Raw genomic sequence first — 12188 nt, 5'->3', positions numbered from 1 at the left:
TTTACTTTTTTTTTTAAACTTATGCTAAGCCATGTACAAAGCTTAATTCTCTTGTGTGTTCTGCTTAAATGTATATGTACACGTATGTTCTCCCTGCATTCTTGGATAAGCCTGACATAAGGAATATGTTTAAAAGCTCAATGCGTTTTTCTTTCACAAAGATTAATAAGAAATACCCTGGATGGAAAGTAGACTACATTCTAAGTACTAAGTGCATTCGAAGCACTTTGAATTAACATGACCTGGATGACTGAGAACCTTCATCAACAAAGTAGACTACAGATTCCTCTGTCCATGTTTTTTGTGGAATCTGTTGATTTGGCTGTACACTGCAGCTGGCTCATCTGTAGCTTCCAGACCTCTGGTTCTGGGAGGAAAATACATTAAAAGAAGCGATAAACACAGTGGCTAAATTATTAGAATAAAATCATCATCAATTGTTTCCAACTTTAATTTGCGCCTAATAGATAATGTTTTTGTTTGAGGAGCTGCTTACCTCGAGCCTCCACTGGCACTGTTAAATGTCACAGCAGCATATTCGACCGATTCTCCCTCATTATTTTTATCCTTGTATCTTCGGGGCTTAGCTGGTCTGATGTTGGAGTAGATGGGATCTGCTTGTTTATTTGAGAAGTAGACAGTGGTATAGTCTAATTCAACCTGCTGCTCTGCTGGTTGTATCTGTGGACAACGGGCAAATAAGATGAATTATGTGGGCAGGATTGGGGTTTTACTCCACAAAGACAATCAGACACAATTTGTTGTTGTATTTCCTGGTTACTAACAGCAGATGGTGCAGTTTATAAATGGCCTAATTCCTCTTTAAAGCAGTGAAGCATGAATTTCTTAGGAACTCTCCAAACTTGGGCCAGATTTTCAATGTTGTGTCGTATCTTTGGTTTTCCGGCCACCTGAATCTAGACAGCTTGGCAGTCTCAACTAAACTTTAAAGCCAGAATGGTGTTTTTATTTTTCAATGAAGTATTTTGACTCTACTTCCTCACCTGCTCCCTGTTGTCTGGTCTCTCTCCAGCCTCAGAGGTTTGCTTGGGAGCCCTCTTCTTTCTGGTCAGGAGAATTCAAGATAAAAGTTAAACTAAAATGCTACACTCACTGCTAAAATGAATTACTTTATCAACAATTATTTGTGAAACAAAACAGCTCACGTGATCCATAGAAAGACAGAGGTGAGTAGGATTACGAGGGAAATGGCAGGAACTGTGGCAGCAACTATTGATCTCCATGCTCCTAGAAAACAGAGATCAAACGTAAAGACTGACGATTAATTAGAGTGTAACAAATAAAATAGCAATGACCTTAAAAATAATGTTCTTTGTTCATAAAAATTTAATAACTGTGGCCAGCCTAAGAGACAAATGAAGCATGTCCTCAATTATGTTAAACTGTTGATTTACATCATTGAGGGTACAGCTATGAATATCTGCACACCACTGAATCTGTACGAAAGTTTCAGTAAATTATGTTGCTAAAACTGGACTTTTAGGGTCAACAGTGTGCTTCCTCCATCACAAATGGAGCAGCTAGCAACTCCTTCTAATGGACACAGAAGTTTCACAAGAACTGATGGTGCGGTGTGACTTCTGATGATAACTTACCAGCCACGACATTCAGATCCAAGGTGGCGTTATAATCTCCTCTTCTGTTCTGGGCTTTACAATAGTAATTCCCACTGTGCTCAAATCCGACGTCAGTGATGGTGAAGATCTGTCCTGAAGCTTTTGGTGAGTCTTCATTCTCCTTGTACCAGGTGTAATTAGCTGCTGGGTTAGCATCACTGCTACAGGTCAGATTCACTGTACTACCTTCAATTATTTCACCAGAGGGGCTCACGGACACAGAGGGAAGCTTTGGAGCATCTGGAGGAGAACATGTACAGAGAGACAATTAATCAATATTAGTCAACATTTTATTTTAGTTCCATTGTCAGTCTAAGTGACTTCCTGATGTTACTCACAGTTGACGTCTATAATTAGAGATGAAGAGTTGCTCTCTCCACACTGATTCTCAGACTTGCAGTAGTAGATCCCTCTGTCCTCAGAGCTGATGGAGGAGAAATGATAGCTGCCTTCTGGTCCTTGAATCAGTGTTTGGTTCTCCTTGTACCAGGTGTATTTAGCTGCTGGGTTAGCATCACTGCTACAGGTCAGAGTCACTGAACTGCCCTCCACTATCTCAGCAGAGGGACTCACTGACACAGAGGGAAGCTTTGGAGCATCTGGAGATGTATTAAGAGAATAGGTTAAGTGTGTGTTACAACAATAGATTGTGCAGAAAACTCCTCAAGTCTCCTGGAGCTGCTCAGTGAATTACAGCAGACTGAGGATGTGGAGCACAAGAACGTAGACATGACAGTAAAATCTTCTCCTGCAAAGACTGGACACATTTAATCTGTTATTTTTAAATAAACTGTTTCACTCACATGTCACATTAATAGAGATGTATTCAGACGTCCTCCTCCCCAGCTCATTCTCAGCTGTGCAGTTATACTCTCCAGAGTCAGAGGACTGGATGGAGCTGAAGACAAGCTGTGGTTCTTTACTGAGAGGATGAAGGTCTGGATCTCCATTCTTCTTGTACCAGGTGTAATTAGCTGCTGGGTTAGCATCACTGCTACAGGTCAGAGTCACTGAACTGCCCTCCACTATCTCAGCAGAGGGACTCACTGACACAGAGGGAAGCTTTGGAGCATCTAGAGATGTATTAAGAGAATAGGTTAAGTGTGTTACAACAATAGATTGTGTAGTATTTAAACCATAAAGTGTGAACAGCTGTGTGTAGCACTGTTTGAATCTGGGTCCCAAAACAGCAGAAAACTCCTCAAGTCTCCTGGAGCTGCTCAGTGAATTACAGCAGACTGAGAATGAGGAGCACAAGAACGTAGACATGACAGTAAAATCTTCTCCTGCAAAGACTGGACACATTTAATCTGTTATTTTAAATAAAATGTTTCACTCACATGTCACATTAATAGAGATGTATTCAGACGTCCTCCTCCCCAGCTCGTTCTCAGCTGTACAGTAATACTCTCCAGAGTCAGAGGACTGGATGGAGCTGAAGACAAGCTGTGGTTCTTTACTGAGAGGTTGAAGGTCTGGATCTCCATTCTTCTTGTACCAGGTGTAGTTAGCTGCTGGGTTAGCATCACTGCTACAGTTCAGAGTCACTGAACTACCTTCCATTATTTCACCAGAGGGACTCACTGACACAGAGGGAAGCTTTGGAGCATCTGGAGGAGAAAACATGAACACATTTTACATTTCATTTCAAGGTGCGGATTAAGTATTCAGAAGAAGAATGACATATTTAAAAGGTTCAATAAAATAGGTGCAGTTTGATCAGCCCCTTGGCAAACACACATTTAAGCACTCGTCACTGTCTTGTTATCTTTAGGTATAAAATTGTAAGATTTCATTGTGACACAGAGGGAAGCTTTAGAGTATCTGGAGATGCATATATAAATAAACAAACATAAATTAACTGCCTATCTGAATACCTTCATTTCCTCCCAGGTCTCCTCCTGCTACTTCTGGGTTCAGATTGTGCCTTTTAGCAACCCACATTATATATTGCACTCATTTACACACTGACTTGACATGACTGATGTTCCTACAGTAGCATTCTAATGTATTCAAGTCTAATGTATTAAGTTAAAATTACATTTCATGAGCGGTATGGTGTTTAAGTTACCCAGAGTAAAAGTTGGACATTCACACAGTGAAGTAAACGCACAATGAACGAAAGAGGAAATGCTCATGTCCTTTAAGTGTTAGCCTCCTGTAACATTATCTGACCATACTGCAGATTCAATCAGACTGCATCTGCTGTAAAATGTCAACTATTTACAGGTTAATTTTGGAGTGAGGAAGATTTTTGAATCACCAGCTAGAGGTCAGAGTCAATGGACTCCCTTCACTTTCTCACTAGAGGGACTCGCTGACACAGAGGGCAGCTATGAAGCGATGACAAACATTTAGTAACATAAACTGACTATAGAATGATGTTTCACTCACATTTCACGTCGACAGAAATGGATTCAGATGTTTTACTCCCAAGCTGGTTCTCAACCTTACAGTAATATTCTCCAGAGTCAAATGACTGGATGGACCTGAAATAAAGCTGTGGTTCTCTACTGAGAGACTGACGGTGTTGATTCTTCTTGTACCAGGTATAAGTAGCTGCTGGGTTAGCATCACTGCTACAGCTCAGAGTGACTGAACTGCCATTCACTATCTCACCACTGGGACACACTGACACAGAGGGAACCTTTGGCATATCTGGAGGAGGATATATGAACATAAATTAATTATTTCAAGTATGAAAAGGTGTCTGTGCCTGACTAGCACAAGAGACATGCACACACATGTGAAGGTATTCAGAGACGCCTTCCATTATTTTGACATATTATAGTACATTGTCTTGCCAGTTTAGCTTTTTATTAGTGACACTGTGAAGCAAACTCACACACTGGAGGAGAGCGGTAATCCTCTTGCCGTCTAAAAGCACAGGAATAGCTGCCGTTATCATTAACAGAGACTGGATGAGAAGATGTTTCCTCATCCATTTTCTGTCCATTATTGTACCAGATATATAAAGACTGATCAGGTAAATCACAAGTGGTCCGACACTTAACCGCTAACTGGTTGGATGATCTTTCCACCGGCACCTGGAAGTCTGGATAAGTCAAGATAGAACCAAAATGTACATTTTACAAGACGATCAGTTGCATGCATGCAAACAGATACACAAAGATTCATTGTGTTACCAAGATACTGAACATTTGGAACCAATATTCAGATGAAAATCTTACCTATGACCCTCAAAGCGACTCCAGGTAAACCAGTATAAGTCCCATCTGGTTGGTTTGTTATGAACCTGAACTTGTACTTAGCTGAGTCGCTCTCTCTCAGGTCTGTGATTCTCAGAGTATAATTGTTGTCGTCATGACGAAGATACTCCACACGACCAGAGTAGTTTGGATCTGTTGACAGATCCTCTGGGTCATTATTCGGCCCTTTGATAAACCATAATGTTTTATCTACTGTTGTATTACGGTCATTTATGCTGGACGGGTATGTGCAGGTGCAGTGTAAGTCCACTGTCGATCCTTTAACGGCACAGATTTCAGTAGAGCTGTAAGTTATTCCCCAGCCCTTCTGACCCTGTACCACTGTAACACAGAGAACATCAGAAACTACAATCAGATTCACAACAGACGAAAGACAAAGTGAACCTGCTTCGTAACACAGAGTTAACCCTGAAATTACATTGCTAACAACAAATCCTGCTACGGAGTACCAGCGCCAGATGAACCACTAACAGCTCCAATTATAGATGACTGACACAGCACTACTCTTATTCTTTAACATTTACTACACAAAAATGGAAACAGAAAACAGAACTGTCTGTGTTTTAATGGTCTGCAACATTTGGCATCATATCACACAAACAATCTAGAAAATGATTAGTCAGGTAATCATTTATTTTTATATAATTCTAAAAAATTGCTTTTAGCTTGCTCTGAGTAACTAAATACCCAACAATGTAAATAAACACATACATTACCTGGCACAGAGAGAAGGAAGATAAGGAATCCACTCGCTGTCACTTTTAAACTCATAGCTGCTCCTCTCATCTCAGTGTGACTTCTGAGAAATTAAAGCACATCAGCAGGTCAATGTATGAAAGATCAATCATATCACATTAATCATCACACTAAAGATATCAATAAATAATTCTGCTTGTATAAGAGAAACATTTCCTCTTTAAAGATAATGTCCCTCTGTGGTCAGCACAGTAGGCAGCAGACAGATGTGAAGCTGTTAAACTAGACTATTTAATCTGCATGTAGTCAGTAACTCTCTGACTTAACGAGTAATTGTATTGCTTTGTAAACTGTATATGGACCTCTTAAAGCTGATTATTTAAGAATGAGAGACTTGTTCTGTGGGTTTCTAACAGGGTAGAGGTAACGATTGCATTTACTTGGTACTTGTTTTCTGTTTTACTGGTACTTGATTGCTGATAAAATAAACTAATTTAAAAATGTGCTACTTTGGCTCTGATGCAACATCCTCTCACTTAATGTCCCGCCCCACAACAACATCTGATCGGTAACACGTCACAATTAGAAGTGTATAGACACTGAATAATTTGAATCTGCAAAGTAACTAGTAACTAAATGTATCAAGTAAATGTAGTGGAGAAAGAGTATTAAGTGGAAGAACATTCAAATATTCAAGTACCTGGATACTTTACTGTAAATTGTACTATTTGGCTCATTCCATCACTGGTTGTTCTAAATTTTGACACAAAGAGTTTAATTTTTACTGCCAATAAATATCAGTCCCAAATATCATTTTTCAGTCTCCTTGATTTCAAATAACTGCTGTCGGCCCTGAAAAAGCCACATCGGTCGACCCCTGGTGCTTTACTTCATTTCAAGATGCAATCGCTACAGCAAAAAAGTCACATGAAAAAGTCATGATAAACCATGTAAGAGAGAAACAAAAGAAATGTCTTCAATCAGCAGCTGCAGTGTTGAAGGGGGACAGCGCTCCATGTCAAGACGGGCAACAATGTGTAGTGCAATGGTTTACAGTCTCCACAGGATGGCAGTATGTCAGTGGAAGACTGTGTGGTAAACTCACACACAACACAGGAATAGATGCCTTCAGAATAAAAGCGGTCTTTGTAAGACGTGTCTGCCTTTATTTCCTGTCTATTCTCAAACCAGGAGCAGGAGGACCAAACTTACTGTGACACTTCAGCTCTGATAGACTGCTGATTCAGAGTAAACCTTCAAAAACACTCATGCAAATATATGCACAGATGTTCCGAGTGAATACTAATTAATCAATACAATCTCAAATGAAAATGTTACCTGTGGCAGGAAAGATTGGCTCCAGGCTAACTGGTAAGCCCCCCCTGCCGGTTGCTCTGTTTTAAACCTGGTGCAAAGAAGACACAACAATGCGTTATATTTTTTAACCTTAATGCAATTTTGCAGAGCACTGTACAAGATACAGTATCAATGTGCTATTCATAGTTTCCTCTCTGTTCACACCAACTACTTATAGCAGCAAAGTGATATACAGATAACAAAAGCGGACAATACTGTTAACCACAGAGTGCATGGAAATATCACACTAAGTTCAGCAAGTCACACTGTGAGGGGGAGGGTTATTTCAGACGAACTGCTAACATTATTATAGCTTTAAAATTCACCATAACTAACCGTGCCTTTAAGGATACGCAACAATTTAATATACATTTTCAAGGTTCAAAGACTGTTAGATTTTATGTGGAAACATGAGAAAAAAAGTCACAGTGTGGCATCTCTGACAAAACATTACAGTTTTAAGGCATGCACTTTGAAAGAAACAGGTGATTTTTACTGCAAGTTTTAAAGTTGTGCATCACATCAAACATGAAATTTACAGAAACTGTTAATCTGGTAATTTTACACTGTATATATTGATACAAATCCACTTTAGGTTGCTCTGGATAAGAGCGCTAAATGCTTTACAGTTTAAATGAAGATATACTCTACCTTGGCACGGAGAGAAGGGAGACAATAAATTCACTTGCTGCTGCTTCTCTTATCTTTCTTTAAGGCTTCAGAGATGTTAAATCAGCAGATAAATCGTGTAGACAACATATATAAACATCTTTCAATGGAGAAGGATGTGTTCTTAAAAGACAACGTTCCTCTGTGGTCATCAGAGTGAGTGAGAGCATGACACAGATCAAGCTGTTAAGACAAGCCTGTCTTCCTTCCTTTTCACATTATTAATATGCATGATGAGGGTGGGCTGCAGTTAATGGCCTGTCATACTTCTTAGCCTCACTGGAAAGGCCAACACCAGGGTGTTGATTAACAACTTAAAGTTTCAGAATGACTAGTATCGCTTCTGTTCACAGAGGAGTGGACTAGCTTTGTATCTTATAACTTTACAAGAGTCCAAAACACTTGGATTCCAAACTTACCACCATCAATTAACCCTTTATTTGTGCAGGAAGAGTTTACGATTGCCTATTTAAGATTCTGTGATTGATTGTTTTGCAGTTAGAAAAGATGTGTCCCATCTGCGATGCAATAAATATATTTAAGAATAGACTGATGATTATCAGGATAATCGCAAAATTAAACATACCTACCTTTGACCTTGTTCCTGCGGGGCGGGGCCATTTCTGTAGCGGAGTCTCTACGCATGTGTGATTTTCACACGAGTGTACTTGTAAAACCGGGGTGACAATAAACATCCTGAATCTTGAATGTTGAGGGTGGGGCTGCAGCTGTTGACACAAACAATCAAATAATATTACAACTATAACAGTGTTTTGACAAATAAACAAGAAACGAGATGAAAAACACACAAGAAAAAGGAAAGCATGTACATAAACACAACATGGTTTGATATATTGTAAATACTATCTTCCATCTACAAGTCAAATATGGCTCTTCACTGCCATCTAGCAGCAGCAGTAGAAACTACAACTAAATCAGCAAACTACATTCTTCAAACCCCTCCATGATTTTCCTAATTGGCAGATACTTCAAATGAAAAGCTTATTATTTGTTAGCTAAGTAAGTACTCTTGCCTGCTATCGCCCTCACCAAACAACACATTTTACACAGGCACATACTCTCATCTGCCCACCACAGAATTAGAGGCTTAACAATTAGCTTACAAGAGACTACTGTGACATCACCATTTAACTCAAGTTATTATGGCTCAAGTTAGAAAATAAGTGCTTACTTACACATCCAGCAGACATGAGGCAACACTGGAGTTGTCTGTCTGGCTTCTTGGTAGATTTAGCTCCGCTTTGCTCATCACCTATTCCTCTGCAAAATGTCCCGGTGTAGTGCCGAGAAGAGACTGCTTGCCGAAAAACGACTGCCCCCGACGGGAACGCGCATCAGTTCAGAGGAAGTGGGGTGTAGGTCTACTACGGGTCAGCTGGCAGACGCAGCACCGAGAGAAATGTTTTTTTTACTGTGCAGTCCTGTAGCCCAAGTGAAGAGGCTACGGAAAAAGAACGGCGCAGATAAAAAAAGTAACCTGATGTTTCCATGATGTAGGCTAGTTGTCAACAATTGATGAGGGTAGATGCTTTACCTTGCCACTTTTATTGTTGTTGTTGTTGTTATGGTTGTTGCAATATGATTTTACACCGCTTTGATCTATAAATAAAGTCATAATTCAATATCCCTGTTTCAGTGATTTTATAACGAGGATTAGGAAATCAATGCAGAAAAGAATGCAGGAGTGTTTCCACGTCACATTAGATAGCAATCATATAACACATACTGAGAAATTAGTAAGTGCTATCAGAGGTGGGTAATAACGATTTACATTTACTTCATTACATTTACTTAAGTAACTTTTTGGATAACTTGTACTTTTAAGAGCATAATTATGAATACAATAATGCAGTATATATAGAACTGTAGGCTAACTGTAACGGATTGCCTTTACATTCTGCATAACATTCTCTGTTTGCCAGGTGCATGTACAGTGAATTTGGTCAATATCACTGTGTCACTGTGCGGCAGGGCCTGCCGAAAAGTGACTGCACCCTGTAACTCTGGATTGGGAGGGGTTACATTCTCTGTCTTTTCAGCATTAATAGTAGAGGAAACCAGGTGCATGTACAGTGAATTTGGTCAATATCACTCCTTGCAATAAGGACTTACAGGGTGCAGTCACTTTTCGGCAGGGCCTGCCGAAAAGTGACTGCACCCTGTAACTCTGGGTTGGGAGGGGTTACATTCTCTGTCTTTTCAGCATTAATAGTAGAGGAAACCAGGTGCATGTACAGTGAATTTGGTCAATATCACTCCTTGCAATCCAGAGTTACAGGGTGCAGTCACTTTTCGGCAGGGCCTGCCGAAAAGTGACTGCACCCTGTAACTCTGGATTGGGAGGGGTTACATTCTCTGTCTTTTCAGCATTAATAGTAGAGGAAACCAGGTGCATGTACAGTGAATTTGGTCAATATCACTCCTTGCAATAAGGACTTACAGGGTGCAGTCACTTTTCGGCAGGGCCTGCCGAAAAGTGACTGCACCCTGTAACTCTGGGTTGGGAGGGGTTACATTCTCTGTCTTTTCAGCATTAATAGTAGAGGAAACCAGGTGCATGTACAGTGAATTTGATCAATATCACTCCTTGCAATAAGGACTTACAGGGTGCAGTCACTTTTCGGCAGGGCCTGCCGAAAAGTGACTGCACCCTGTAACTCTGGATTGGGAGGGGTTACATTCTCTGTCTTTTCAGCATTAATAGTAGAGGAAACCAGGTGCATGTACAGTGAATTTGGTCAATATCACTCCTTGCAATAAGGACTTACAGGGTGCAGTCACTTTTCGGCAGGGCCTGCCGAAAAGTGACTGCACCCTGTAACTCTGGATTGGGAGGGGTTACATTCTCTGTCTTTTCAGCATCAATAGTAGAGGAAACCAGGTGCATGTACAGTGAATTTGGTCAATATCACTCCTTGCAATAAGGACTTACAGGGTGCAGTCACTTTTCGGCAGGCCCTGCCGAAAAGTGACTGCACCCTGTAACTCTGGATTGGGAGGGGTTACATTCTCTGTTTTTTTAGTATTAATAGTAGAGGAAACCAGGTGCATGTACAGTGAATTTGGTCAATATCACTCCTTGCAATCCAGAGTTACAGGGTGCAGTCACTTTTCGGCAGGGCCTGCCGAAAAGTGACTGCACCCTGTAACTCTGGATTGGGAGGGGTTACATTCTCTGTCTTTTCAGCATCAATAGTAGAGGAAACCAGGTGCATGTACAGTGAATTTGGTCAATATCACTCCTTGCAATAAGGACTTACAGGGTGCAGTCACTTTTCGGCAGGCCCTGCCGAAAAGTGACTGCACCCTGTAACTCTGGATTGGGAGGGGTTACATTCTCTGTCTTTTCAGCATCAATAGTAGAGGAAACCAGGTGCATGTACAGTGAATTTGGTCAATATCACTCCTTGCAATAAGGACTTACAGGGTGCAGTCACTTTTTGGCAGGCCCTGCCGAAAAGTGACTGCACCCTGTAACTCTGGATTGGGAGCGGTTACATTCTCTGTCTTTTCAGCATTAATAGTAGAGGAAACCAGGTGCATGTACAGTGAATTTGGTCAATATCACTCCTTGCAATCCAGAGTTACAGGGTGCAGTCACTTTTCGGCAATGCCTGCCGAAAAGTGACTGCACCCTGTAACTCTGGATTGGGAGGGGTTACATTCTCTGTCTTTTCAGCATTAATAGTAGAGGAAACCAGGTGCATGTACAGTGAATTTGGTCAATATCACTCCTTGCAATCCAGAGTTACAGGGTGCAGTCACTTTTCGGCAATGCCTGCCGAAAAGTGACTGCACCCTATAACTCTGGATTGGGAGGGGTTACATTCTCTGTCTTTTCAGCATTAATAGTAGAGGAAACCAGGTGCATGTACAGTGAATTTGGTCAATATCACTCCTTGCAATCCAGAGTTACAGGGTGCAGTCACTTTTCGGCAGGGCCTGCCGAAAAGTGACTGCACCCTGCACCCTGTAACTCTGGATTGCTACATTATGGAAACATCAGGTTACTTTTTTTTATCTGCGCCGTTCTTTTTCCGTAGCCTCTTCACTTGGGCTGCAGGACTGCACAGTAAAAAAAAAACATTTCTCTCGGTGCTGCGTCTGCCAGCTGACCCGTAGTAGACCTACGCCCACTTCCTCTGAACTGATGCGCGTTCCCGTCGGGGGCAGTCGTTTTTCGGCAAGCAGTCTCTTCTCGGCACTACACCGGTCTTCAGCTTCTAGATATTCAGGTAACTTTATGAGGTAGAAGCAAACTTTTCCTGCCTTTTGCAGTATTGGAAGAAGATCCTCGGATCAGTTAGGTAAAAGCATTAGCAACAACATGCTCTTTAATTATCATTACGTCTTCATAATGCACAATGAACCCCTTAAAAAAGTTTATATTACACCTATTATATTCTTTTAGTATTGATGCATTATTGATACACGTTTAATCTCATCAGGTTGGTATCGACAGAAAACCGATACTAAAGGAATCAGGTCAGGATTTGAGTAAAAAATATGCTTGTCTGAATTGTAGTCAAGTAGAAGCAGCATTGGTAGACATAGCCAAGTGATGTTAAAGCAGAATATG

General features: G+C 40.8%; 1 protein-coding gene across 1 annotated transcript; it reads right to left on the bottom strand.

Annotated features, from left to right (window-relative positions):
- LOC141003923 (B-cell receptor CD22-like) lies at positions 1–2587 on the bottom strand. The gene is made up of 7 exons (XM_073475404.1): positions 2509–2587; positions 1976–2236; positions 1617–1877; positions 1167–1248; positions 1005–1065; positions 497–681; positions 1–367 (listed from the first exon to the last, which is right to left on the bottom strand). The coding sequence occupies exons 1-7, from the start codon at positions 2585–2587 to the stop codon at positions 277–279; spliced, it is 1020 nt and encodes a 339-aa protein (XP_073331505.1). The 3' UTR covers positions 1–276.
- Positions 2588–12188: the final 9601 nt, after the last annotated feature.

The sequence above is a fragment of the Pagrus major genome, chromosome 1, assembly GCF_040436345.1.
Source record: "Pagrus major chromosome 1, Pma_NU_1.0".
Classification (NCBI taxonomy): Eukaryota; Metazoa; Chordata; class Actinopteri; order Spariformes; family Sparidae; genus Pagrus; species Pagrus major.
The sequence above is the reverse complement of the archived record's forward strand: the minus strand, read 5'-3'. Positions and strand labels throughout refer to the sequence as shown.